The sequence below is a fragment of the Chaetodon auriga genome, chromosome 7 (genome assembly GCF_051107435.1).
Source record: "Chaetodon auriga isolate fChaAug3 chromosome 7, fChaAug3.hap1, whole genome shotgun sequence".
Lineage (NCBI taxonomy): Eukaryota > Metazoa > Chordata > Actinopteri > Chaetodontiformes > Chaetodontidae > Chaetodon > Chaetodon auriga.
Genome location: NC_135080.1, coordinates 1,316,236 through 1,344,109, shown reverse-complemented (window position 1 = coordinate 1,344,109; position 27,874 = coordinate 1,316,236). Strand labels below are relative to the sequence as shown.

Below are 27,874 nucleotides of genomic sequence, written 5' to 3'. Positions count from 1 at the left end.
TGAGCCTCCCCCGGGGACGCCCTCACCGTCGGTCACGGTGGCCTCCACCCGTTTTTCGGGCCTCTGCCTTCTTTGTTGGCTGAGCAGAACTCAAAAGTTAATCTTTTAAATTAGTATTTTACTGAGTGTTGGTGGACACATCGTCACATTTTAAATAACTTCAATACGAAATAAAAACGTGTAAACATTGTATCAAGAGTTAATCTGCTCGGTGAGATGACGCGTTAAAACAACATGTTGTCAGGGCTTTAAATTACTTCATGAAGAAGCCACTGAATTAATATTTACTTTAATAAATCAATTAAAAAATCAAATTCAAATCAAGGTGAAGTTCAATCATAGCTCAGTAAAACATGTCTTAACTTTCTGAATGTTTTTATTTTTTATTTTTAGCTGCTTCAAAGTTCTTTTCTCCCCTGTTGGATTGCACCTAAATGAAAATCAATTTTATTCCTGTTTCTATTCACACCTGTGTGCTCCGATCGTGGGTACGGTTGAACGTTAAGTCGGTGGAATCGTACCTTCAAACTCAGGCGTTGACTCGGTCTCGCGCCGTTTCTCTCTCTGCAGCACTGACACATTAAACATGCGCTCAGACTCCTGCAGGCCTGCAGTCAGACCTCCAGCTCCATCAGGGGAAAATCACTTCATCTTTTTTTTCAGTTGTCATGGTGACTCGTGGTGTCGCGGCTCCATTGATGATGTCTTTTTATAGTGGTTGTGCACGCGCTTAAGTCAAAGTGAACATTGAACTCACTCAGATCAGCTGTTCTGGAACCGGATACTCAGAGTTTCCCACCTCAGAGTTCAGCGACAGACTGTTTGTTGAAGCTCCTACCTGGAATACCCCCCAGGTGTTATCTTCACCTTCACAAACCAAACGAAGTTTTATTTGACTTAGTTGATATTTGTGGTGTGTGTGAAGCACATCGAGCATACAGGATATGAAATGTGGTATGAAAATAAATACGTGACTCCTCTACGCAGCTACAGGAGTTAACAGGAACGATGGAGGTCAGGCTGAGCTCTGGAAGACCAAGAAAAGATGCAGCACCTCTAAATAATGACGTCAGCAGATCAGGTCATCTTTACTCATTTAACTGTTCACAGCCCAAACTTCACATGAAGCCAGTGTCCCGTAAAGAAAGGAGAAGATTTTAGTTTTAGCACTAACTTTTTATTATTTCATCTCCAAAGAGCTGAGCAGCCAGACAGAAGCAGCAGAACCAGACTCACAGATTTATAGGACTGAACAACCTCCGCTGCGTTCAGGGCTGCTGGCCTCCAGACTCCCCGAATGCTTGGGACACCTTCGACCAGCAGAAGACTCTGAGACAGAGTTTGAGTTTGGGGGCATCGACTGAGAGAACAGTGGAACGCTGACGTCTCTGGAGGTGGTGGAGAACGTCCTTCTTCAGGTTTCTGGCCTGTTGCTGAGCAGGTGCTACACTCTGAACACGTGACCTCCTCTGGGGAAATGTGCTGGTCAAAACAACCAATCAAAAGAAGGGGAGCTTCCTCCTGAACGGAGCAGCCCACCCTCCTGTCAATACCTCCAAACTCAAACTCTCTGAAACTGGACTGATGCTGGTCCACATCACTGACGTGATGAGGAGCTGTTCGTTTGCCAGGAGGCGTAACACTGACTGACAGACTGAAGGAGCAGGAGAATGGAAACAGCTGGAGTAACTCCCACCTCCAGAACAGCGTCCTGTGGCTCCACCACCTCTGCTCCAAGCTGCTTTCCAGGAAGTACCAGGCTCAGGAGGGAGCTAAGGGATGCCAAGGACATGCAAGAGGAGCTCACTCGTTTCTGTGGACACGTCCTCCACCGCATGAAGCGTGAGGAGGCGCACACACAGACCGGGTCTCAGTGCGAAGAAGGTGCCTCCTTCGGTCAGCTCGTCTGACGTATAAACCTTCACCTGGACACACAGACTGCTTGTGTCGGTGCCCCAGCAAACATTCTGTCCCATTTTCAGCCATGAAGTAACTGGTCAAGTCAGACATCAGACGTCTCTTTCACGATTTTCACCAACACGATGGACGTTTACATCAGAGGGACTCCTCATTGGCTGACTGCCTGTAATCTATTGCCAAGATGTACCTGCACACTCTTTTGAAAGGCTCAATTTTTCAGAAGCGTGAAGCCGGGTGATGATGATGATGATGTGTAGCCATTTGTCCACTGTTAGCTTTGTCTCTAAGCATAGTCAGCGTGGTGTTGGAGAAATCCCTCAGGATGTCCACCGTCTCCCTCTGCAGCAGCAGAGACTCCTGCACAAACTCCTGCTGGCTCTCCACCAGCAGCTGGACAGACTGAGCCAACGTCTCCAGAGACTGAGACACCGAGGTCAGAAGCATCCTGCTGGCTCGCTGCTGCTGGAGGCTCTGAGAGGCCATCTGGGCCACGTGGTCCTGGGCCCTGCGGGAGGACGCTCCAGCTGGCAGAGGGTCAGATGGGTTTGAGCCTGAGGTGGTGGTATGATTGGGTGGGAGGACTGAGGAGGAGGGAGAAGGCTGATGAGAGTTGAAGGGGACAGAAGAGGAGGGAGCAACGGAAGAGGAGGATACAGCAACAGAGGAAGCAGAAGGAGCAGGAGGTGGTGGGTTGGAGGACGTGGAGGGCGCATGGTGAGAGGTAGAGTCATTGGCTGCAGCAGATTTAGAGGAGGAGGCAGGAGGAAGAGCGAATGAGGTGGAAGAAGAGGAGGAGGGAGCAGGGACAGAGGAGGCAGTCATGTTGGAGCTTGTGGGGGACTGCGGCGGGGGAGGCGCAGCAGAGAACGAGGCGGCGTCTGCATCAGGGAAAACGGAAGAGGTGGAGGCCACAGAGGAAGACGGTCCAGGCGGAGGTCTGGACGAGGCGCTGTTCTGGCTGTTGTTTCGGGAGTAGGTGTGGACCGGCTTGATCCTCAGCAGGACGTCAGGCAGGGGGTCCAGGGAGGTGGAGGAGGGCGCAGGAAGAGAGGGAGGATAGGAGGAGAACTTGGAGTCCTCGTTGTCCTCAAAGTCTGCCGTCCGTTCTGCTGGATCACAGAGAGAAAGAACGTGTCATTCACATCACAGCAGGGCTGCCCAAAGCGAGGCCTGCAGGCCAAAGCTGGGCCGCCACAAGCTTCGATTTGGCCCACCAGATGTTTCCAACCAAAAAAAAAAAAAACATGATAAAACTTTACTTTTAAGAAATTATAATCACTGCTTTGTTTTTGTGAAGTCCAAACACTCTTTAGATGTCGCTAATTACTTATTTTTCAGGATCTGACTGCGGTCGGCAGAACGACTGTGGAGGACGTCTGTCATCGGGGGAACCGTTTAGTATCTTTATCTTTTCCCTGTTTTAGAGACTTCCTAAACTTCAACCAGTTTAAACTGGCTAAAACCAGTGTGAGGTCTCATTAATGGGCATTTCATCTATTGGATTCCCTGTTTCCAGTCGTGAGGGGCTCAAAGTCAGGGCACAGAAACCAACCTAACCCTAACGGCACAACTTCCTGAACTATTCTCTAAAACTACGGAACTGACCCGTTTTTTCAAACTTTGATGTTTTATTAAAGGTCCAGTGAGGAAGATTCAGTCAGATCTATGGACAGAAAGTGAGTTTCTGTGAGTAACAGAACGGACAAACCCTGCACTGACTGCACCTTCGCGTTTTTAGCAGCCGTTAAAGGTTGAAATCTGCAACCTCACCACTAGATGGCACTAAATCCCACAAAATGCTTTAAGTCTTGTTTCAACGTCCTCTTCTCACTGTGGAGGTTCTTGTTCAGACTGTTGTACAAAGATAAACTTTTCTTTTCTTAGTGTTCTTTAAGGCTTTTTCTTTTATATTAAAAGTGGATGTTTGCCAAATGGTTAAAACCAATCAAGATATTTAACAAAGTCAAGTAGTCTTGATACTGCACATCTTTTCTCTCTTTAAAAATGAGAAAACTTTTTGTCACTAAGTAACAGAAATCTGATGACAGCTCAGAGGGCAGCTGCCTGTTTTAGTCTGTTCAGGGTGACGATCGCAGAGGGAACGAAACATTTTTTAAAGATGTTTTTCCAGACCACATAGAGGAGTTTGGGATCATTTTTCTGCAAACTGCAGATGGAGGACAGGAAGTGATTTTCTGCATAGGAAGCACGATAACACACTGAGAACCACGAGGAGCTTTTACCCAGTACCAAAAGTTGTTCATAAGGGTGAACAAAAAACACTGAAAAAAATGTCTCGTTAACTGTGTGCAGTCAGGAGGAGCTGAGTCGGCTAATGGTGGAAGTGGTGTAATTAGCTATTGTTTTAAATCTATGGTGACAGATTTAAAGTAACAGCCACAAGAAACACGACGAACACTTGTTCAATCAGCGTTAACGGTATCTCATAAGACAGATGAACATTAATAACGTACCCTGTCTTGTTTTGAGACGATTCACGTCTTTAGTGGCGTTTCATTGGACCTTTGTGAGTGGCTAACCTAGCTAACAACCGTCACGTAAAACGTCAACATTGGACCGCTGCGCTGAACGTTTGTAGGTCAGTTAATCCACAGGTCAATAAAAGCTACGCAGCCTTGAAAAAACCAAACAACAGTCATCCTGAAGCACTTTGGTACCGAGGTCGTGGACCAACTGCTAACAGGAAAGTTTTTACCTCCAGACTTTTGTCTGCTTTCATTTGTTTTCTCGAGCAGAATGACGTCTGAACGAGCAGCTGGTTGTTTTATCTGCTGAGTCACATCCAACATATGATCTGACTTTGTTTGTATCTTTCATAATTTCATCTAAACACAGTAAGAACTGTCCATCTCGTCCTTCGCAGTTTTCACTTCCTGCCCTCCACCTGATCTTAATGTCAAATAACTGCGAACAACTTGTTATTTTTTATTTACCTGTATATAGTTTAAGAGTTGGTAAGAGAGCCGGGGCACATGCTTTTAAATGTATGTTGTTTATTTTAATATACTTGTACCTATCACAGCATATTTTATATATTTATAGTTTGCTTTTCTTGTCAATTGACTGTGCTGCTGTCTCCTCTCTACCATGAACCTGAAGCTCAGAAAGTCTCCGTTCACATATAAAAATGAAACCAGCCGTTTACTAACTCGTCCACTGACTGGTCAACTTTCACATTAGTACGCACAACGTACACGTGGATTTCCTGCCCTGTCAGCAGGACACACTCGATGCTTTTCTTAGCATTCAGATCGACTTACCTCCAAGTTCTTTCTCAGGTGAGGAGAGAGGAGAAATGTCAAAGGAGGATCCTCCGGGTAAGGAGTAGGAACTGTCCGTCAGGTTGAGGTAGGAGTAGGGGGGAGGGTTTGAGGGCGGGTCTTTACTGTAAATCTTTGAAAAATCGTCGTCTTCGCCAAACTCCAGATCACTGTTGCCGTCTGTGAAACATCAAATAAAAACTAGTTAATTAAGGAGAAACTTTCTGCCTTTGGGGTTTTTGTTTTGTTGCCTCTTTGATGTTTTGCACAAATTTCAGCAGCACTGCTTTTTCTGTTTGCTGCTGCATTTGATTTTTGGTGTTTTCTTCATGCTGGAGATAAAGACAGGCAACACATCCATGCAGACACCATCCAACAGAGGACGCTCGGCCCTCCTCTCCTCACCTCCTCTGGGACTCATCATCAGTATCTTATGGACCATCCTCTCCACAGGGCCCAGGTTCTTCTTCCTCAGGTTGTTGCCATTTGGGCCCCGGAGGGCTATGATGCGCCGCTTTCCATCACATTTGAGATCCGCCCATTTCTTCATGATCTGACGCACCTGTGAGGAAACAGATCCTCCTTTAAAGTGTTCTACTGTGACGGTTCTCTGCTCCTGAACTTAGCAGATTAGTCAATGAACAGAAGTGAATTCATGTGACATCGGCCGGTTTCAGTCGTAAACATGGCTCTACTGTGAAGAATAAACATAAATCAGTTATATGTTCATTCACTCAGCTCATAAAAGTTTGTGCTTTCAGTGGACTTTTTAACGTTCACTGCAGGGTCGTAAGTTGCCGCCTCCCCGATGAAGACGTCCCCTCTGTGCAATCAATCCGATTCTTAATGAGTTTTGTCATCAATTACTTTGCCAATATTTGTCAAACGCTGAAGTCGACTCTCCACTCAGCAGGACTCAACCTCTCAGCGGCAGAGGCTCGTGGTCATAAAATGTCTTTTATTACAATCAAAAACTAATTGAATAAAGTAGCCGGACGGACTGAAACGAGCAGTCGGCGCTCTGTTTACGACTAAAACAACATTATATCCGAGTGTGTGCCTAAAATTTACAAACAAGTCAACAAAAAGCGGGCCCACAGCGAGCACCAGTAAGACAAACAAACCTCTCTGTGATTCTCTCCCAGACTGTTGATCTGATCGGTGATTTCAGCCCAGGTCTGTTTCTTGGCTTCGGCCGACACACCGTGGTTGAACTTCCCTGCAGGGGCGGACATAAGATGTGAGACTTGGTATGTGAGAGACATGGGTCCAGGATGGAGGTACTGTCACTCCACAGAGCTCATCTGGCTCATGTTCTCCCTCTGCTGGTAAAAATCCTTCCATGCAGATTAAAGTGCACACAGAACACAATTTACATGGAAACCGAAGTGCCAGCACTGACACCTGACATCTGACCCCCAACCCACCAAAAGAAGCTTCAACCGACAGCTGACATGGACCTCCATACATGATGTCTGAGGTGTTGATTGTGTTTTTCATTGACATGCAAAGTCATTTTCGGGGTAAGGCCGCCTTAGCCTTTGATACATCCAAATTTAATGGAGCATCGTGGCCAAAAACCAATGGTGCAACAGCAATAAGTGATGATTACGTCTCTTCTCGTCAGTAGAAGCACAGCAGCTGACAGAAAGAGGTCATATCACACAGGGAAACATTCGCTGTTTATGGGTCAATTCATGTTAATGGTACTTGAAAAATAAGCTTTAAAAAAGGCAACGAGAATGTTGAGTTTTCAACTTTCATCGGGAATCATTAATAACACCATCAAAGACATCATGTTCAGGATTTAGAAACATGTTCACAAAGGGAAACCGTTCACTGCACAGTGCTGCTAGAAACTGAGTGCAATCAGCTGATAATTAACCTGATCAGCCACCGACAGTATCAATACAAACACACCTCATTAGACTGTAAACCATCAGGTGAGCCAATAACTGAACAGTCAGTGAATGTCAGACGACCTCATCGTACTTCAGCAGTTAAAAAACACCTTAAAAAATATACACACAGTATTTGAAGTGAAGGGAAGCTCCCTGCACTCTCTGTGGAAATCACTGCACCAAACTCCCTTTAAGAAGTACGACATTTTAACAAATCCTGACGAGTCCACAAAAACACTTTACATCCATGCCAAAGTAAACACTGACTCGTAACACTATTAATTCACCCTGCGTCAACAAAAACAGGGTATGTCCCCTGAATGCTACGGGGGAGTTGTGGATGGATTCAGTGACTGGCCTCCTCTCAATATCAGCGGCAGCTAGGGCTACTGAGTATTGTAGTATTTAGAGCTCCATAAATCTGCTATATGTAAATTATTCAGCACACTCATGTGTTTCGATGCTGTGGCTCAATGACAAGGTAACTGACAGCAGCTACACAAAGCTGAATGCTTGTGGGAGATATTTTGGACGCCTCTGCTTCCGGAAGTAAAAATCCCACTTATTTTTCCCATAGACGGTATTATCTGACTCACAGATGGGGCACTTTTACGACTTGAATCAGCATTAAACTCCCCCTGATACACCATCAGAAGAGAAGATGAATAAATGTGTTAGAAAATATCCGATTGTTCAGGTAGAAGCTTGTGTACTTAAAAACTTTCAGGGAGAAGTTAACTACGACTGCATTTAGTGACTTTTTGGCAAGAAACGTCCAATTATCAAGTTTGTCCCGTGCACTGCTAATGGCTGGTGGGAGCTTAAGAATATTAGATAAAACTGATTTTACAACCTAAAAACAACTATGTTGCCATGTTTTGCAACTCCAAAGCATCCTGATGTAGATTATTTAGTATTTAGACCCGCCCGCCATGGAAAGTTAACAGGCAAACTGCGATTCTCAGGAGTGAAGGTGAAACACCTGAAACTGGTGGTCATAACATAAACATGTCAAATCGTTCGATGACCCAGGAGAGCCTCATGTTTCCTCCTCCAGAGCCAGCGACATTTATCCCTTCACAGCTCTAATATCAGAACCGAATCTGTCACCTTTCTGAATCACTTTCTACGAGCTTCCAAGCATCCAACCAAACAAAAGGAACAAAGATAATCTCCTTCTAAAAGCCAACACACACACACACACACACACACACACACACACACACACACAGTCCTTCCTACTCACTGAGGATGATGTATCTGTTCCTCTTCACCGCCTCCAGCAGCAGTTTGACCTCAGTGAAGGAGAACCTCGGTTTGGCTCTCATCCCTCCTCTTACTCCTCCTACCCTAGACTCCTCGTCTTCATCGCGCCATGGGACTGACATGGCCGCACCCCGCCCTCGCCCGCTCCTCCCCCTCCTCCTCTTCTCCTCCTGACGGCCCACTACAACTCAGTTTGGTACAGAGTCCAACGTCACCGCCCTCCTGGACTGTCTCCTCCTGAGCCACCTGCCAGTCTGGTCTGCAAAGGAGGAGGAGAGAGACAGAGAGAGAAGAGGAGTGGAGGAGGATGAAGGAGAGAGGGAGGACACAGAGGAGAGAACGCAAGACAGAGAAAAAGACTGACAGAGACCGGGAGAGAAGACAACAGAAAAAGACGATGTCAGTAACTTCTCCTGAAATGCACAACACACCGAACACTGCACTCTTCTGCAGATGAACTTCAAACGATGGACCGGCCTCGTGCGCATTTCTGAGCAAATGTTTTATACGAACATTTCTGATTATCAGGGGCATTAACAGCTACATCTAAGCACGTTAATATTCAAGAAATTTAAAGCAATGGTGGACCTGCCTGTCTGACACTTGGTGGCAGTATAACCCAGTATCCAAGTACACAGCTGTGATACAGCCGCTTCTTCTTACCAATATAACTGCAAAACTGCGCTGGCAGCACTGGTTCAACGACACGTTGACAATAAGCTCAGCACTTCACGGTCACAAAGTGAAGCACCCAAAAATTAATCTCCAGACATTATGATATCTGCCTGTGAAGACTCCCCTGCTCATTTTATAGACAGCGAGCACCACTGATGACTTCAGGTAACAACGGGTAACACAGGTGAAGGTTACAGGTACGGCTGAGTCAAAGCTGTCCACTCATGCTCCACTTGAAGCAGTGTGACAGGCTGTGCACCTCCTCAGAGTCTTAACATCTCATTAAAACACTACAGATGCTCATCAGAGCCGGTAGGTTCATTAAAAAAAAAAAAAAAGAGGTTTCCACACGATGGAACCGCCACAGCTGTGGTAGAAAATCTATGAGGAACAACTCAAATAGAGATATCTGAAAATAATAAAGAGAAAGAAAAGACATATTTGAGCATAAGCTTCTGAACAGTCGGCTGTAGGTAAAGAACATGTTGTTTTTCCCTCGCTTGTGTCCCTGAAGCGCCCCCTTCCGGTTGGATTTTCAAATTAAAGTGCTTTGGTGAAGATTTGCACCAAAGGACGAGAAGTGTTTTGCTGTAGTGTGAAAACGTGTCCAAGTAAACGAGACAAACAAAATATTGGTCAATAAGACACCTTTGGAAGTAAAGACTATGTTAAACTATATTAACTAATTCTTAAACGAATAACTGGCTTTCTCTTTTCTCCTTTTAATCACTTTGGTTTGGCTCTAACTTTTCTAATTAAATGTTATTTACCACAGTCTGCCGCTACAGATACGGACGATAACGTAAAAGTTCACACATTAACCGTCGAGAATCAATATAAATGATTTAAATGAGCGTTGCGTCTGCTCTGACCACGTGGTCCGTTTGAGTCAATCAGCTGCGATCTTCCGGTGTCTTTGTTGAGCTCGCGCCTGCCTCTTCCCCTGCTGCTCGTGCCAGGCAGCTCACACGGGGACCACCGCGCTGATTCCGCCATATCTAGCAGCGACGTACCGCTGAAATGCAACGTTACGGCGGCGAAACACGACTGAACGCGAATTTCAGTATCGATACGTGGATTTATCGTGGGTGTAAAACGCGCGTTTACAGAGCAGCGCGTTGCGTTTGAGCACCGCTGCTCTCAAACGCAGCTGCGCGACTATCGGTGGCCGAGATACGGACGAGATGTGTGCTAGCTTGGGCGGTACGCTCTGTTTTTATCGCGTTGTAGTAGCTACACATGCTTTTCCACGTTAAACCTGTACGCGCACGGTCAGTTATTGAGGATTAGTCGCGGCGTGTGGGGTTAAAAGCTGTTTGTGTGGGGGGAAATTACCAGGAAAAATGGCGTTGTTCTCTCCCTCCTCTCCTCCCTCCGTGCGGTTCTCCCGAAAGTTCGGAGTGACGAGAAGAACGGAACTGCGCAGACTCCGCAGCGCGAGAGATTTTTTTTCTTCCCTTGAACGCGCAACATTTTCAGCCCGCTGCGCGCCCCCAGCTGCCCCAGATACCGCGTGCACCAATCAGCCCCAGTTTCAAATCCACCAAACACAAAACTCACGAATTCTGCACAATTAACTCATATTTTTGGTATTTCATGTGAAAAACTGACGATTAAACCTCCTCACGATGCCCAGAACCCCCCCCAGACAACCCTTCCCCCCACCCACGACATTCATCCAAGGCCATGCACGCCATATTTTTGAGCACAGTTTTTATTCATAGCGTCCATATTTTAGTATTTAATGACAAAAAACACCGATATGCATGCTCTCCAGCTGCCTCTTTGCCCTGCTGTGTGACAGCATGGCCTGTTCAGCTCAGCAAAGGTCACGATCTGCATTCTCCTGCACCAATGAACACAAACCATAGGATGTGAATTCCACCACAATGGAGGTCAAGACTGGCTGTTTGTGAACAACAACAGCAACAGAGAGCCAACACAACATGATGCAAGTGGCTATTATGAAAAAAAAAGTAAAATAATGAAATTCTCAAGTAAATTTGTGGTTCATGTGAGTGTGAGCAAAAACCTAGATGAGATCAGACTCTCCTTCAAATGAGGGAATGAAGATTTCACCACCATTTTACATCAACACGGAGAAGAAAGAAGATGGAGAGGCCGGGAGCAGCAGGTTCCACGTTTGTCCGCTTGGTGTCGCCAGAGATCCTCCTCTGGGGACGAATACGTGTTTCCTTCTTGTGGGCAATCCCCACTTTGGTCTGCAGAGGGCGCCATCACGCACGTGTTTCACTCTGTGGAACATTTCAGACTGGAAAAGGGGGGAGGGGTGTGTGTTTTACAGTGGTGTCACTGATAGCTGTGTGTATAATTTGCTCATTTAGGCTATTCTGCACATATAAGGTTATCCTTGATTTTCCTTTAGTCCGGTCGTGGAAAAAGGCCACTTGTTGGCTGAGGGCGCACGGCGCGGCCCACGGAGCCACTCCTCGCTGAGTTGTCCTCCACATGTCCACCTTTTGTGAAATAATTTCTTGTTTTGTATATTTGTGTGATTGCGCTCTCTGCTGCTGCTGGTGGTGATGATGCTGCTGCAGTGACCCAGTTTCCCCACAGGGACCATTAAAGCTCTCTGTGCTCACAGAGGCCACCTGGAGGGGAAATGCGCAGTGTGAAATGCAAAGTGACAAAGGCCTCGCTGTGAAATCTCCACAGAAAAGGAGTCACAATAATCCTATGGCACATCTCAAGAGGGCGATGTCATATCAGTATCAGAGTAAATGTACAACTCGCTATCAGATGATTATGAGAATAAACAGGAAAACAAAACACAAGAGATGATGAACTAACGCCATTAAAACCTCACAGCTGACACTGGTGGACGCATCGCTCCACAGGACGTTTTCCTGATTAAAAACACGACTTAAAGCAGAGAATAACTGCAGCGACAGCATTCAGAAGCACGAGTGGGATGAAGTAGAAAAAGAGTGGAACGGGAGAGCGCTCCTCCTATCGTTTCATGAGGTTGTTGGCTTTCTGGTTGGCGGCGTCGATGCGAGACACGTTGAGAATGGCCTGCAGAGAAAAGAAAGAAGAGATGCTAATAAGAACCCGAGGGACGGAACCACCGGAGCCCTGCGTCTATCATTCAGTCCTCACAAAGCAGGCTGTGCAAAACTACGCTGTCAGCATCACAGTGCATCCACCTGAGGAGATCCCGCTGTTCCTACTACTGCCTTTGAGCAAGGCATTCAGCAGCAGTACGCAACTTTACAGTTTGTACTGAAAATCATGAAAAACCACTGAAAGCATGACGGATCAGAGTGATGAGAAAACTGAGACCTCTTCTGAGAGCATAAACGAGGTCTGAAAGGTTGTAGAAACAGAACTGAAGGTGAACGTCTGCCTGTTTCAGTCCTGTGTTTACATAATGAAGGAAAGGCTGATTTCTTTCTGATTTCTTATTGATTTTGGTTGATTCTTCTTGCCCGAACGCGTTGGATAAAACACACCTTCCTCTACTTTGGTATCATCTGATGCTACTTGGTAAAACCCTGATTCCAGAAAAGCTGGATAAAACAAATCCTCTCTGACACAAACTGACCTGAAATCAGCACAAAGTCAAAATATTTCGTGTTCTTCCTCATCAGCTTCATCGATTTCTGTAAATATCTGCTTATTGTGAATCTGATGCAGCAACACATTTCACAGACTGAAAGATGTGGAACGCTCCAAAAACACCTGTTTGGAACATTCCACAGGTAAACAGGCTGATTGGTCACAGGTGAGAGGATCATGATTGGGTATGAAAGGGGCGTCCTGGAAAGACTCAGTCGATCACAGAGGATGGAGCGAGTTCACCACTTTGTGAACACATGATTGGATGAAGGACATGAACACGTGGACTCAGACACACGCTCTGCTGTACCTTCCCCTGGATGCGTTCGATCTGGACGTTCTGCGTGTCGATCTCGTTTCCCATGTCCAGCGCCATGCTCTTCAGATTCCCGATGATGCTGCCCACATGAGCCAGGTTCTCCTCCATCTCGTCCTCTCGGGCGTCGTTAGTCACCCTGAGACAGAGCAGAGTAAAGTGTGTGTGTGTGTGTGTGATAACGTGCTGTGTTTGGACAGCTGCCCGTGTGACGGATGATGGCCGTATTACATGTCAGCGTGTTCTAAAGAAGAGCAAACACACACTCACCACAGCTGCCTCGCTTTAGCTTCATTTACCTCCTTATGTGTCCTCCGCTCATGATCATGATCTCCCTCTCATCGACGACGCGAGACGACGGCGGCTGATTGGAAACGACGCCGTCCTGCCCGGAGGCTCCGCCCCACACCGCCTTGTACGCCCCGCTCTCTTCAAAAGCCTTCAGCCTGACAGGATGAGCGTCGTTAGAGGAACACAGGCGTTAAATCTGCTCCCAGCGAGCGTTTCTGAGTGCAAAGTGTCTGTTCGATATCTCAGCAGCAGAGCAAGCCGGCAACAAAAGAGCTAAAGCAGCTAATAAAGACTAAATCTGACACATTTATCAATATTATCCACGTGCAACATGTGGAATGAACAGAGTCACACAGAGCGATGACGAGGATGGAAAAATCCTTCAATTCTGGATCAATTCTTCAGCAGAAACCTGCCTCTGTCCTGCTCACCATCATACTTACCTCAGAATGATGTGAAGCAGGTGAACGGACACACACACACACACACACACACACACACACACACACACACACACACACACACACACCTCCACCTACTTATCACAGGAGCAGAGGCCACAGCACTTGCCCAGATCAGTCAGGTTTTTCTCGGCCTCCTTCATATCAGAGTTGATCTGATCCAAGCCCTCCTCTATACGCTCCAACTGCTCTATGAGAGGAGGAGGAGGAGGGAGGAGCAGGCGGAAGGAGAGGAAGACAGACAGGAGGAACAAAGGTAGACGTGGAGAAGGAGGGGAAGACAATGAGGGAGGTGGCAGTGGAGGAGAAGGAGGATAAGAAGGAGCGAGGAAAGAGGTAAGAACATGGTGGAGAGGAGTGGAGGAGGAAGAGGAGGACAAAACAAAATCCAAAAAAGAAAAACATCACCAACTTTTTCCAAGAAGCCCCACAGCTGAACTGAAAAACCAGCCACCAGCAACCGAACACGAGGCGCACAAACTGAAAGCATCCACTCACAAATCATAAGAAACGTCTCTCTGCTTTAACTACTGGAGCAAACTGGGCCAAACCGGGCCGAGCGGTGCCAAACCGGGCGTCCAGGTGGACTCTGGCCTCAGCGCCCAGTTCCATTATGAGGTCACAGGCAGGTGATGGGAATGAAGGCGGGCTGTCACGTTTATGGAAGGTGAAAACAGTCAGAATGTGCTGTTTGACAGCAGGACTGTACTGGATAGGCTGTTTGCAGTCACGTGACGTTAAATTCAGACGGAGGGCAGGAAACGAAAACCGCACTGGACGAGATGGATGATGGTACAAACAGATGTTGGATGTGACGTTTACGTTATGAAGTGTGTGTTATCGCGCTTCCTCTGCAGAAAATCACTTCCTGCCCTCCATCTGCCACGACAAAAGGGTGACATCACGTCATCTGCAAACAAGCTACGCAACACAAAAAATACTACAAATATAAGAGTTCAGTTTGCTAAACAATAATAATGTGTACATTTGATTTGTGTAGTTGTGGAGTGTCTGTGTGTTTGTGCATATATACATATATTTGCATATATGTTTATGTATTTAACTACATATTGTTTCTTCTTTGGTGTATTTAATTATGTGGGCAGATGCAGTAAACTGGTGATGTTCTTACTGTGGAGCCAATCTCCAGTACACACCATAGTTTAAGCTCCTTTAATGGAACTGGGCACCAGTATGAGCTTCTAAGGCCACCAGTCGGGTCCTGGAAAGCAGACCTACTTCCTGATTGGCCAGACACACAGACCACAGCACTGAGCCATGTCGGTCAGGTTCTTCTCCGCCTCCTTCATGTCCCTGTTGATGGAGTCCATGCCCTCCTCAATACGCTCCAGCTGCTCTGTTAGGAACAGGAGTTTTATGGCGGTGGGTTTATGGCGTCGTAACAACAGCAGAGACGGACAGGAAGCAACAGGCGGCTTTAACCGACGGATCTGATTGGTCCAGGGTGTGTTCTGACCGACATGTACGGACCATGCTGATCCATACAACAAAGACCTGGAAGAGCTAATCAGTCCATCTGAGTGTGAAGCATTATTGACCACAGAGAAACAGGAGAGTTTGAAGATCAGGTAGAAGTGATTACCTCCTTGTTCATCCAGCATGACCAAAGCTCTGATCCCAGCATCTTTACTCTGGAGAGAAAGAGCACACAGAAAACATGGCTGAAGGTGAGCGCAGACATGATCCCCCTGCTGGTTTCAGGTCAGCTCTGTGACGACGAGCAGAAACGTCCTGCAGATAGAAAACACGCGACCGTCACCTGTGACGAGAGACCCCTTAAAAACTCAGGGGTCGTCTCGACGTCTGAGCTCCTCGAACACAACAGCAGTGAGGAAGGTCAAAGGTCAAAGGTCGTCTATCTGCAGCAAGAGAACTGACCTCCACAGAAATAACCTGGAACCAGCTGCTAATAGCTTCTCTCAGGCAGGGTGTAATTTGGGGCTTCACTGATGAAGCTGCTGCACATCATTGCTAAACTGGCTAACAGCGCGTAGCCCCGTCCTCTGTCTCTCTGCTGCCGCCCACTTCAGGTTTCAGCGTGTCAAAGCCAGCAGCTCAGAGTCAAAGACGTCCCAGCATCGCCTTGTTTAGATCGTCTGGTGGAAGCACACAAAGCGTCTGCACAGAGCTCCATGAAGACGGTCGCTCTCTCTGGGTTTCTTTCTTTATGAGTTTTAATCGCTGTAGGGCTGTGTGTGTGTGTGTGTGTGTGTGTGTGTGTACCTCCTCGACCAGCTGCATCATCCGTCTTGTGCTGTCCAGGGACTGAAAGACAAAAAGCATCAGAATACGCTCGATAAAACGTTCTTATGGTTGAGTTTTAATTACATGATTAGTTTCCATCATTTCCTCAAGCTGCACCTTCGTCTAACAGGTCTGTAAACTCATCATTTTCTTGACAATTACTGTCTAATTTGGTGCAAATTACAGGTGAAATAGAGACAATGGATGTTTGCATCTATTGTGTCATTCAGCAGCTCATCTGAACCTGCAAAACTGGGCAGTTTCACTGAATACAATAATAAATGATGTTATTCTTCTGGCTTTCATCAAGCTTTTTACTACACTCAACAAACTCATCCTGTCTTTCATCTTGTTTTATCCTCATTATGTTTCGTTTTCGTTGAGTGTTGCTCAGTGATGTTCAGTAAAACCACAGGCCCTGAACGCAGCAGACGTAACGACCACCACACTGCTCTGCTGCCACACATGGAAACTGTCTGCCTGCCCCATGCTGTGTGTGTGTGTGAGTGTGTGTGTGTGTGTGTGTGTGTGTGTGTGTAAATATCATGTCAATCCCCAGGGACATCCCCACTGAGGGGATGATGAGGTGAGAAATGGCTTTGACCTGCAGTAGCCTTTAATCCCCACTGTGTGTGTGTGTGTGTGTGTGTGTGCATGAGCTCATCCTCATGTTTCTCTATAGACTGTTGCACTGGGAGACCAGTTGTCTCTATGACAACCAGGTGAGCCAGGTCTCCGTAAAGGGAGCGTCCCCTCAGGCAGAGGGAGGTGTGACACATCAACACTCCTCCCGTCTCCTGCGTGTGTGTCGCTGGACGTTTTGTGTGCCTCGTGTAATTTGTGTCCTTCGTCTCGACACGTTTTTAGTCTTTTCTTTGGCCCACAGACGGTAAACATTCTCTCCAGGTGAACGTTTTGCTCTGTCTGTCACTGTAACCTGAACCTTTGGGTTTTATCCTTTGATGTGGTTTGTGTGACGTCGCCTGACGACCGGAGAGGTCAGAGGTCATGAGCTGTTTGTTCTGACATATATGATCTGTGTTCACTCTGGTTTGGTACCAAATTAGAAAAACAATGAACAATATATTTAATAATACTTTAGAGTTGATGAGCTCTGATTGGTTAAAATCTGAGTTTTCTTGAGCCTCTGGAAAAGCACGCCGAGCACAGCGGCTGGAGTGAAAGGTGAGAGGCGACTTCCTGTTTTGAACACTTCCTGTTTACCTGTGTTATTCTAACGAGGTAAAACCGTCCGGTGCTCAAAGCGGTTTGTTAATATTTCATAAAGCAGCTCCTCAGATCTGAACTCACCTCATCTGTGACCTGATTGGCTCTCCTCTGCAGCTCCTCCTGCTCTGTCAAGACGGGCGGGTCTGACGCCATGTTGGCCGTCCGTGTGTGCGTGTGTGTGAGTGTGTGTTCAGTCCCAGGTGACCAGATTAGGCTGAAGCATCAGGTGGTTTTGGCACCTGGAGAGCAGAGCAACACCATCATTACTTATAATGAGTGACAATAGGAAGACGAGCCGAGAGACGGACGACGTCCTCGTCTCCATACCGGCTTCATTTCAGTCAAATTGATTTTGCATTTGAAAACATGCAGATTAAAGCTGCATAAACACTGCAGGCATTTGAACGCAGCGTCTTTGCTGAAGGGTTTCAGAAGCACGAACAAAGAGTTTCTGCCTGATTCACCGACCTGCAGCTGCACTAATCTGAACATTCACTTCACCATAACTTTAATAATAAATAATAAATTAACACACAACAGCTGCAGTGAGAAACCAATCAATCACTCCAGGAGCAGCTTCTCCTGACACCAGGCTGCCGACACCAGGCCGTCAGTGCTCCATGATTGGTACGTTTTTAAAGTTAGCGGGATGTTAAATGTTAGCATGTCTGGACATCAACTGTCACTGCGGCTCAGCGAGAGCACGGACTTCCTGTTTAGACTTCAGTGATCTTTAATGAGCGGACTTCGGTTTGGAACAGGACCGCTTCCTGTTTCCAGTCCGCTTGATTGAAGCACAGGTGGCTGCTGTCAAAACTACAAAACCTGCACTGCTGGAAGATGAATGTGTCCTTTCTCTGATCTGACGTCCCCACAGTGTGAATGTCCAGCCAGGTGTGGGGTCCTCACAATAACCTAAAAACAGCCCCCTCCCCACCGCAGATCCCCCTCTGTTCACACATTGTGTTATCATGCTGGAGCTTCATAATTAGGCCCAACAGTAATCAGCACCTGCTGGAATAAAGACGAGGAAGGAGGAGCAGAGGGAGGCAAAGAAAAGAAGAAAGACTCCTCGTGTTCTTTGGTGACATCACACGATGAGCCGACGAGTCGATAAAATACAGAAAGTGATGAACACGTCCGAAGGTATTCACAGAATAATGACGAGGAAGCTCTTCATTACATTACAGAGTGCACCCTGTTAGCCGTTAGCATGCTGTGCTGCAGGTTTGCTGGTAAAAACAGAACCTTTACCTTTGACCTGCAGATTTCGAGGAACTCTGACGTGTTTGTGAACAATCTGCAAAAGTGGAGAAATTAAGCAAAATCCAAAATGTTTCTAGTCAAGCATCAAAGTTCTGCCACGCTTACAAGATAACGGCTGAAACAACACAGTTCATCAGACAGGAACAGGCTGAACACTGGGATGTTCTGACCATATTCAACACAAATCCAGCGTCAACCAAGCAGGAGACTCACAGAGAAGCTCGACTCAGCTGAGGTTTGACCGATTAGCAAACGAAAAGTCAAGAAACTGAAAATCTGACGTCCCACGCGGCTCGTGTGTCTCCTCAGCAGAGACTGAGCTGTGGGCCTCACAGGTTTGTGAAGAGGACAGTGAGCAGTGAGTCCTTCCTGCCACCTGCTGCACACTGATCTACCTGTTCACCACACCTGCACTTTGACCCACAGGTGTCACAGACGAAGTACTGAAGGTACTTTTACTGTGTGTTCTACACTTCACTACCTTCACCGCAAGTATTCTGCTCCTGAACTTCAAAGGTGCAGACACTGAATTTAAAGATGATGACTGATGATGAATCAGGTGGCGCTGATCTTTAAAAAGCCACACACACACACACACACACACACACACACACACACACACACACACACACACACACACACACACACACACACTGTGTACATATGCATGCAGCTGGAGGACAGATCTGTCCACCTGCTGTCAAACACTCTCTGTTCTCTCTGTTTGCACGCAGACAAAGAGGACAGAGACGCTCAGAGCAGCTCGTTGGTGACTGAACTTCTCCTGAACGCAGCTCGTCTTTGATGATGGCTGCAGAGTTTCCGCCGATGCTTCCACCGACAGTCACTTCATGTTAATGAACTTTGAGTCTGTACAAATGAAGTAAACTAAACTGTTATTAATGATCCTTAAACTCTGTTTCAACACGTCGCTGTTTTCATCAAACTTGCGTTGACTTGAAGTGAAACACGCGCACGCGGACAGTTTCTTTAATCTGAATAAAGTTTGATCACCTGATCGTAATGACGCTAAAAACCACCTTCCTACCTTTCATCGGCTCCTCCTCAGACTCCCTGAGTCCAGATTTTCCGGATCAAACCGTCTTCAGCCCGCGGATCAAACCTGTTGTCTCCTCAGCATCTCCGGCTCCCTCTGCTCTCTGCACCGCCCCTCTCCTCCACAGCGGCCCCGCCCCGCCCGACACCAAACGCACATCTCTGCCAATCAAAGGTCCTCATGTCAAATACATGGATGTCCTCACAGGACTGAGGTGTTTCTGTATGTAAACACACAGAGATTTGATCTCACATGAGATCTGATGTGACTTTCTAACCGATTTCTGTTCAGTCCTGATTCTGATGGACTTTTTGTTTTGTCTCTTATGTTGATGATGTCTTATGATGTGTCTTTGTTATTCGTGCCCCTTTAATCTACTTTAAAGGACGAGACATAAAAGCAGTCAGTCACACATTCAGACACTGTCTGTCCCGTATTCTTGTCTTCTGAAGCAGACGTCCAGACCTTCACTTGAACTCTTTTCTTTCATTCTTACAATAAACAGCAAACAACACTTGAATGTCAGTTGTGTCACTTTATTCTCTTAAACACTCAATGTCATAAAGTTTCAGCCTAATAAAAATCAAGAACTTTTCAAATTTGCCCAAATACATAAAACAGAGAAGTCAGTGAGATGGGATGTTGCAGCGCCGCCGCCTGGCAGCAGTGGGACAGTGCAACAGCAGCATCAGCTCGACTTTGGTCCCAGTTTTCTCTGATGACTTTGGCTCTACTCTTCGGCCATTTTGGTCCCGTTAACATGGAGACGGCGGGGTTTCAAACGCTATTGCACATCCGTTAGCACACACGAGTGGAAAGAGGGGGAGGAGGGGGCGAGGGACGAGATGAACCAGGAGAGGAGGCGTCCATCAGGAGCAGCAGCGTCCCGCCGCCGCTTCACGAGTACATGGTCAGCTGAAGCCACTGAGGGACAGACAGACAGACGGACGGACAGCGTCTCAGCGTCTCTGCACGTCAACATTTCACCTGCTGCTTTCACTCATCAGTGGATAAAGGGTGAGGGGGTGGGGGGGTGGGGGGTGTTGCCTGTTACTCTGATGGAAACTGTGTTTTACCTCCTTGATGTCCAGATCGATGGAGCCACTGTTGTCCTTATCCAGAGTCTTAAAGGCTCCTGCAGAACACACACACACACACACACACACACACACACACACACACACATTATGCACACATCTGATCGATCAATACATTCATATTAATGTTTAAACAAGCCAACAGTGATTCCTGCAGTTTCAATGGAGCAAACAGGTCGTCGTCTTTCAGACCTTCACAGCTGAACAATCACAGCTTTGCTCTGAATCGTTTTGGAGCTTCAGCAGATCAATGAAACGTGCACGAATGATCAGTTTGACCCAGTGAGGCTCCCGTAGAAACAAAAGTGACATTACTGTACGATCTGGAGCAAGAAAGAACCGAACGAAGCCAGAACTTAACGCTGAAATCTGAGTTTATGGGATTTAAAATGTCAGCTGAGCGTCGGTGAGGGTGAGGAGGGTGAGGATGAAGGAGAGACTCACTGCACATGGCGTCCAGTCGCACCAGGCAGCCGATGTAATTGTCAAAGTCCATGTCGCCGTGCTCATCGCTATAGCGACGGATAATGAGCTTGTAGAGCTGGTCGTTCAGAGGGAAACCTGCACACACACACACACACACACTCGTGTAAACATGACTTATGGGGACATCACACATACATTCAGTCACCCTACTCTTGGACACTGTGAGGACCTGCAGTCTGTCCCCACAGCGTGAGGAATACATGCAGCACACACACACCTGCAGCCTTGAAGGCTCCGGGCAGCTCTTTAGAGCAGATCACACCTGAACCATCGGCATCATGGGACAAGTAGACGCCCTGCAGACGATACACAAACATAAACATAAGAGAGAGGACGCAGACAGACAAACAGACAATCGTCTCTTCATGTGTCTCAGAGATCTGACGTCTGACTGATGGACAGCCGTCCTCTGGAGACGCAGAGCTCACCTGCCATCTCTTGATGTTGTTCCAGAGGTATTTGAACTCGTGGAAGCCCAGTTTCCCCGTGCTGTCGCTCTGAAGGCAGCCAGGTCAAAGGTCAAACTCAGTAAACCAGGAAACATGCGGAGCATCTCTCATTAGAATTAAAGATGCACCGCAGCGAGTCAACTGGTTAGCTTTGACTAGTTGGCCTGTGAGATGCAACATGCAGCTGCAGCTCCTCAGACCAACATGTTAACTCCTGTGCAACATGCAAATAAAGCAGGCAAAGTGCATTAAGCAGATGTGATGTCACCAGACTGGATTAGCAAGTTATCACATTCAGCTTTTTAACTTCTCTGTACTTCTATTTCTAGTACTGTCACTGAAGGTACCACTAACACCGACATACTGCAGTACTTAGTATCACTGATGCTGTGCTGTGTTAGCATCACATACTGTGTTAGCATCACGTACGGTGTTAGCATCATGTACTGTGTTGGCGTCACGTACTGTGTTAGCGTCACGTACTGTGTTGGCGTCACGTACTGTGTTGGCGTCACGTACTGTGTTGGCGTCACGTACTGTGTTGGCGTCACGTACTGTGTTGGCGTCACGTACTGTGTTGGCGTCATGTACTGTGTTAGCGTCACGTACTGTGTTAGCGTCATGTACTGTGTTAGCGCCATGTACTGTGTTAGCGCCATGTACTGTGTTAGCGTCATGTGCGGTGTTAGCATCACGCTGTGTGGAAGGATACGTCCATGACAGCCACCATGCTCCTGCAGGACTCGATGCTGAAGCCGTCGGTCTTCAGGCCTCCGTCTGAAACAATAACGTTGAGTTCAGTCGAGCTGATTAGAACCAAATATTGTAACGCGTGAGAAGAAGAGCAACGTTAGCATGAAGGTCAACTCAGAGCTCGTCTGTGCAGGAAGTGAAGCAGACTTACGTTTGCTGAGGACTTTGTTGAGGATGTTCATCAGCTCAGTGGGGCTGACCTCCATGTCCTGTGAAAACACACACACACACACACACACACACACACACACACACACACACACACAGGTTGTGTGTCTCTGCAGAGGAAGCCCCTCAAACACAGTGAGTCACAGCTGCTGTGACTCAAACCAAACTGAACTGTTTCCTTTTATTTCCTTTGATCATTTTCCAGTTTCTGACTCACTGCTGAGAAACAAACCACAGAAACATTCAGACTGTTGCTAAAACAGTGTGAAGCTGCGCCATGCTGACCATGTGACCGACCCCCCCCCCCTTCCCCCAACTTCAGTCAGTTTATAGTGAAACTTACTGCTGTTGATGTTTTTCACGCCAGCGACACACAAGCAGTTAACGGCAGACTCCGCCTTTCCCACCTACCTGACCCCGCCCACCTGTGGCACAGCCAGGTGGGTGACAGAAACGCTACTACAGACATCTTCATCCTCCTCATCCTCAGCCTAATTACTGCTGTTGACTGAGAAAATCCATCCACTGCCAGCCAGGCTGAATTCTGGTCTAACTGGTGCACACGCCCCTCTGATGAGTCAGAGACAACCGCATGCACGCACACACACACACACACACACACACACACACACACACACACACACACACCCCTCCCTGACAGACAATGGCAGGAATGCAGAGTCTCACACACCCTGAAGTCGACTCTGCTGTTTCCACACGTTCGTCTGGCTCAATACATGGATTCATAGTTTATCTGACATTTAAACTCCAGCTGATAAACAAAGTCAGTTTCTCCTCCACCTCCTCCTCCTCCTCCTCCTCCTCCACCTCTGCCCTCACAGTCCCAGCATGCCGCAGGACGCACATGCAAAACATCCATGTAAATAAAGTAGATATGCTGCTTAACATCCGACCAGTGATGATGAACGAATCACTGAACAATGAAACAAATTCAAGATGGCTGACTGTTTCACTGAAGGTGAGTGAAGGTGTGAAGCTACAGAACTCGTCCCGCCTGACAACCAACCAGACAAAGACAGGGGACGGGACAGTGGAGGGTGGAGTTTGGAATGCGGCCGACAGCAGGCGGACAGGTGTGACAGGTGAACAACAGAGAGAAAGACGGACTGACTGAGACAGACGGACCTTTAAAAAACACATCAGACCGAAGCACCTGTGACCAACCAGGTGAAGGTTTCAGTGACGTCACTGAAGACACCTGAAGCTCAGGTGGAGCAAAACGCAAACCGTCTCTCAGGTTAAAGAGAGACGGACCGGAGAGCTGAAGACAGCCACAGGAAGTCCAGAACAGGAAGTGGAGAGCAGAGACCTGCACCGCCGGTCCACCACGGTCCACCACGGTCCACATTCCTGCTTGTCCTCATGAAGCTGGAGCATGTCTCCTGGATGTCTCTGACTTTACTACAGACACTTTAGCGAGAGGACAATCAGTCACATGATGTGTGTTTCTGTCGTCCTGCTGACAAACAAACAAAAACATGGCCGCCGCCTCTGCAGCGCTAAAACCAGAGCAGACGCTGCAAACAGACTGCAGACGTAAACAAGTCAACACGCTGTAATTATGAGTCTGCACGCTCGTGTGTGATTGGCTGAGAGGCCTGCAGTCATGTGACCCTCAGACTGTGAAGCAGCAGCAGAGCCTGAGTGAAACACACCTGATCGACCAATGAAACGCTCAGTTCACCTGAACACGCAGCACTCAGACAGCAGGTCAAACTGGATCGAACTGGATCAAACTGGATCAAACTGGATCAAACTGGATGTTATGGACTCACATCTCCAGCCAGCTGTTTGAAAACCCTCCGAAACTGCTTCTCCTCATCGCTCTCGTGAGTCTCGGCGAAGTTCAGAGGTCTGCGAGGGGGAGGCTGCACACACACACGCACGCGCACACACACACACACACACACACACACACACACACACAAAGAGCTACTGTTAGATCACACACATTCCTCAGTCTGAGTGTTGACATTCAGTGTTTGTTTGCTTCTGAAATCAAAAACAGTTCAGTCACAGAAATGAAGACGAATCGAACTTCAGTTCACAGTTTAGGACTCGGGACCCGACTGGGGACCTGTCTCGGGTCCCGGGACCCGACTGGGGACTAAAATCGGATTCTGGATTAAGAATCGGGTCCGAGGTCGTTCTGTTTCTAACTGAGTCCAAATATAATCCAACATATGATCTGTGGCCTGACAGATAATACGGACAGGAGAGGATGCATGAGGAGGAAGAGGAAGAAGAGGAGGAGGAAGAGGAAGAGGAGGAGCTGCTTCATCAGGTCTGACAGCTTCCTGACGTCAGAACTTACCGGGTCTGAAGGAATGAACTGACCGGGGTCGATGTTGCTGCAGGAGGAGAAAACAGAGTCAAAGTCAGGCCCACAGCACAGTTAGCCTAGCTTAGCACAAAGACTGGAAGCGGAGGGAAACTGTTAGCCCAGCTCCATCCACCCTGAGTGCGCTCACCTCACGACATTAACGAGGCCTTTGATGAACGAGTTCACCGAAAACATTTTTCCACCTGTCTGACAGAAGAACACGTGACGATGAACAAACAGGAAGTAAAAACACAGAGCAGGTCACAGAAGTACACATTTAAGGTACTTTTACTTGAGGTATGCGTCCATACATCACACTACTTCACCACCTGGTGTATTCTGACAACAGTCCCTTTGCAGGTTCAGATTAAAGATTCACTATTGATTACTCTGATTTCTTATCAGTGAATCGATTCATTGATCGGTCTGTGAAACCGACCATCAACACATTCTGTGACCAAATGTCTCGTTGTGGCCTAAAAAGTTTCATTTATGACTCACATTTGAAAACGATCAAACGTTTGAATGACTTCAATAATCCATCAATCAGTTGATCAATAGTTAGCATCAGTCTGGGCTGTAACTGCTGCAGCTTTAACATAAAGTATCTGAAATCAGTTCATCTCATCACATCCTGCCTCTTCATCACTGACACTCAGTACTTTTACTTTGAAAACCACGGTTTGTCCACAGTGCAGTTCATTGACTTAAGTACAGGATGTCAGTGCTTCCTGCCGTCTACGCAGCCTTTAATGTGTCTGAAACTGATCACAGTTCAGTTCTTTCACTGACTCACTGAAACACGTTCAGCTCTGTTCGCTTCAAGTCGAGTAAAAGTCGCACGGCGGGTTTATTTTATTCTTCTTCTGCACTTTTCCATCACTGTAGACTGAACAACTACAAACCCTCAACTCCACAGTGTCAGGTTTCAGCACACACACACACACACACACACACACACACAGGACAAAAACAGCATACACACACTTCATAAAAGCAGAACACACACACACACACACACACACACACACACACACACATCTGACAGCTCTGAGCTGCATTTAAAGTCGAAACACACGTAAAAACAGCTTTTCTGCTACTTACTGAGACTTCGGCTTCTGCTGAGGAGTGACAGGACAGACTGACAGGGAGGGGCGAGAGAGGTAAAGACACACTGACAGACTGAGAGAGAGAGAGAGAGGCAGATATTCAGGGAGGAGGGCAGAACCACCCCTCCCACATCCAGAGGCCAAAAAACCAGCAGAGCAAAGAAAACAGCTTCTTTCTCAATGCATCATCCACCCCGCCCAACACACACACACACACACACACACACACACACACACACACACACACACACACACACACCGCTCCAGGTCCTAAAGTCCTCAGATTCCTGAGGTGGAGAAGACAGACCATAAACACAATTCATGGTGCGTTCAGGGGTCAGCCGGAAAGCTCAGACGTTCCAACTTCAACTCAGATAATAACTGTTGATTTTTCTATTTGTTCTTTTTTGTTGTTGTTGTTGTTTAACACTAAGATCAATCACATTTGAAGATTGTGATATAAGTAGTTGTTAAAAGTAATTCATCAGCATTTGTACCCACAGTGTGTACTTCTATCTGTCGATACTACATTTACTGCAACAACCGTCTTAAACGGTCCTGACTTTTATATAAAAGAGTAAAAGAAAGAAACAAAAACATGAAAACTCTGAACACAGAATAACTTTAAAGTTCAGTTACAACATGTAGTTTAGATTTGGTAGAACCGGGTCATGTGACCCTTAATGACTTGATCAATCAATAGATTAACAAACTTGTCGCTGCTCACTTTTCTGTTGATTGGTTCATCAATTGATGACTAACTGTTTCATTTTTGTGGTTGAAACTGACCTAAACTGACAAAAAATGTCGATTAAAAACACAAAAAATATTCAGATATGAGCCTGAACTTTATTGATGTGGACGTGTGTGTTGAAGGGAGCGAGCGCATTGACCTTCATTCATGTTGCAGCCACACAGATCCTCTAATGCAAGTTATACTAGTTTTTCTTATCATAAATTACACACATTCTTATTAATATCCATATTAGTATCATTGTTTTTTTTCCCATAAGCCCACATACCAACTGATGTACTTCAATTTCCGGTTTTCAACTGAAATGTAAAAAGAATCAGTGCACTCAACGAACGGGTGGTAGCACCCATTGGTATCCATAACTTAGACACCTCCAAGTAACTTTTTGGTGGGCACAGCACGGTGGAACTTCCGGTCTACACTTTCAAAATAAGCCTACTAACATATTTTGCACGCACAACGAAGGAAACCAAATAAGTTTGTCAGGAAAAGTTGTATTTGGCAGCTAGCTAGCTTGGCACGTGCAACTGGTTAAGTATAGTAACAGACCATCTTAGAAAACACCGTTCGCTTTACAGGACAAACTAAGTGTCGACGGGCAGGCAGCACGGCTTAAAACCACTGCAGCCAACTCACTCAAGTACCGTTAGCAGAAAGAGTAAAGTTAGCATGACGCTGCGGTTTGCCATCAAAACGCACCGGTTAGCTACAGGTGATGCTACACCTTCCGTTCGCGCCACCTACCTGCACAGTCAGCTATCACCAAGTCCGCCTCTGAAGCTGAACATGAACAAAACGAGCATCGAAGCCCTGCGTCTTCTCTTCTTCTTCTGGTTTAATGACGGTTGGCATCCAGCTTATTGGTACATTACCGCCACCTTCTGTTCCGAAGTGTGGACCAGACAGTAGACTTAGTCTTATTCCTTTACCTGACTAGATCAAAAGCAATATTATACACATAATATATTTAAAAAATAAAAAAAAATAAAAAAAATACTTTGTACTCTCCACACCCATGTCAACTACAACCCCCTATTCGTTTATCCATCAGATTCTATCATAAACCCCTGTCCCCCTTAAGACTTCTTCGTCGAAGCCCTGCGGGTACATTTGTGTTAAGTAAGCAGCCACAAACAGGAAGCGGCGTTAAATAAAGATTGAATTGTTTTACCTTAAAACAGCCGTTTCTTCCTGTATAGTTCCTGA

The 27,874-nt window shown here is 46.7% G+C and overlaps 3 protein-coding genes across 8 annotated transcripts; all 3 read right to left on the bottom strand.

The window, feature by feature from the left end:
• Positions 1-392: 392 nt before the first annotated feature.
• Positions 393-10,451, bottom strand: LOC143323137 (uncharacterized). Of its 4 annotated transcripts, XM_076734789.1 has the most exons (7): positions 10,379-10,451; positions 8,349-8,727; positions 6,326-6,420; positions 5,607-5,763; positions 5,202-5,381; positions 2,575-3,029; positions 970-2,520 (listed from the first exon to the last, which is right to left on the bottom strand). In XM_076734789.1, exons 2-7 carry the CDS (start codon positions 8,488-8,490, stop codon positions 2,137-2,139), a joined length of 1,413 nt encoding a protein of 470 aa, XP_076590904.1. In that variant the 5' UTR covers positions 8,491-8,727; positions 10,379-10,451; the 3' UTR covers positions 970-2,136. The 4 variants fall into 4 exon arrangements, with proteins under 4 accessions (XP_076590903.1, XP_076590904.1, XP_076590901.1 ...); XM_076734788.1 differs by having other exon boundaries at positions 393-3,026; XM_076734786.1 differs by having other exon boundaries at positions 1,127-3,029.
• Positions 10,452-10,746: 295 nt separating this feature from the next.
• Positions 10,747-19,606, bottom strand: LOC143323140 (synaptosomal-associated protein 25). Its single transcript, XM_076734795.1, has 8 exons — positions 19,500-19,606; positions 17,267-17,424; positions 15,935-15,976; positions 15,294-15,342; positions 13,769-13,880; positions 13,238-13,384; positions 12,933-13,077; positions 10,747-12,079 (listed from the first exon to the last, which is right to left on the bottom strand). Exons 2-8 carry the CDS (start codon positions 17,336-17,338, stop codon positions 12,014-12,016), a joined length of 633 nt encoding a protein of 210 aa, XP_076590910.1. The 5' UTR covers positions 17,339-17,424; positions 19,500-19,606; the 3' UTR covers positions 10,747-12,013.
• Positions 19,607-20,028: 422 nt separating this feature from the next.
• Positions 20,029-27,627, bottom strand: capns1b (calpain, small subunit 1 b). Of its 3 annotated transcripts, none has more exons than XM_076734793.1 (12): positions 27,413-27,627; positions 25,910-25,987; positions 24,954-25,012; positions 24,797-24,833; positions 24,258-24,350; positions 22,445-22,502; positions 22,253-22,317; positions 21,520-21,588; positions 21,309-21,387; positions 21,050-21,166; positions 20,585-20,643; positions 20,029-20,432 (listed from the first exon to the last, which is right to left on the bottom strand). In XM_076734793.1, the coding sequence occupies exons 3-12, from the start codon at positions 24,998-25,000 to the stop codon at positions 20,406-20,408; spliced, it is 651 nt and encodes a 216-aa protein (XP_076590908.1). In that variant the 5' UTR covers positions 25,001-25,012; positions 25,910-25,987; positions 27,413-27,627; the 3' UTR covers positions 20,029-20,405. The 3 variants fall into 3 exon arrangements, with proteins under 3 accessions (XP_076590908.1, XP_076590909.1, XP_076590907.1); XM_076734794.1 differs by having other exon boundaries at positions 24,954-25,008; positions 27,413-27,497; XM_076734792.1 differs by lacking the exon at positions 27,413-27,627 and having other exon boundaries at positions 25,910-27,348.
• Positions 27,628-27,874: the final 247 nt, after the last annotated feature.

Coding starts and splice junctions, on each gene's coding strand:
- LOC143323137 (XM_076734786.1), bottom strand. CDS start 8,490: ATGTCAGTCCCATGGCGCGATGAAGACGAGGAGTCTAGGGTAGGAGGA. Junction 5,764..6,325: donor TGGGAGAGAATCACAGAGAG/GTTTGTTTGTCT, acceptor GTTTCCTCACAG/GTGCGTCAGATCATGAAGAA. Junction 5,382..5,606: donor GATGATGAGTCCCAGAGGAG/GTGAGGAGAGGA, acceptor GATGTTTCACAG/ACGGCAACAGTGATCTGGAG.
- LOC143323140 (XM_076734795.1), bottom strand. CDS start 17,338: ATGGCGTCAGACCCGCCCGTCTTGACAGAGCAGGAGGAGCTGCAGAGG. Junction 15,343..15,934: donor TGATGCAGCTGGTCGAGGAG/GTACACACACAC, acceptor CTTTCTCTCCAG/AGTAAAGATGCTGGGATCAG. Junction 13,881..15,293: donor CATGCTGGATGAACAAGGAG/GTAATCACTTCT, acceptor CTCCTCTCATAG/AGCAGTTGGAGCGTATAGAG.
- capns1b (XM_076734793.1), bottom strand. CDS start 25,000: ATGTTTTCGGTGAACTCGTTCATCAAAGGCCTCGTTAATGTCGTGAG. Junction 21,388..21,519: donor ACAACATCAAGAGATGGCAG/GTGAGCTCTGCG, acceptor TATCGTCTGCAG/GGCGTCTACTTGTCCCATGA. Junction 21,167..21,308: donor CGGAGCCTTCAAGGCTGCAG/GTGTGTGTGTGC, acceptor GTGTGTGTGCAG/GTTTCCCTCTGAACGACCAG.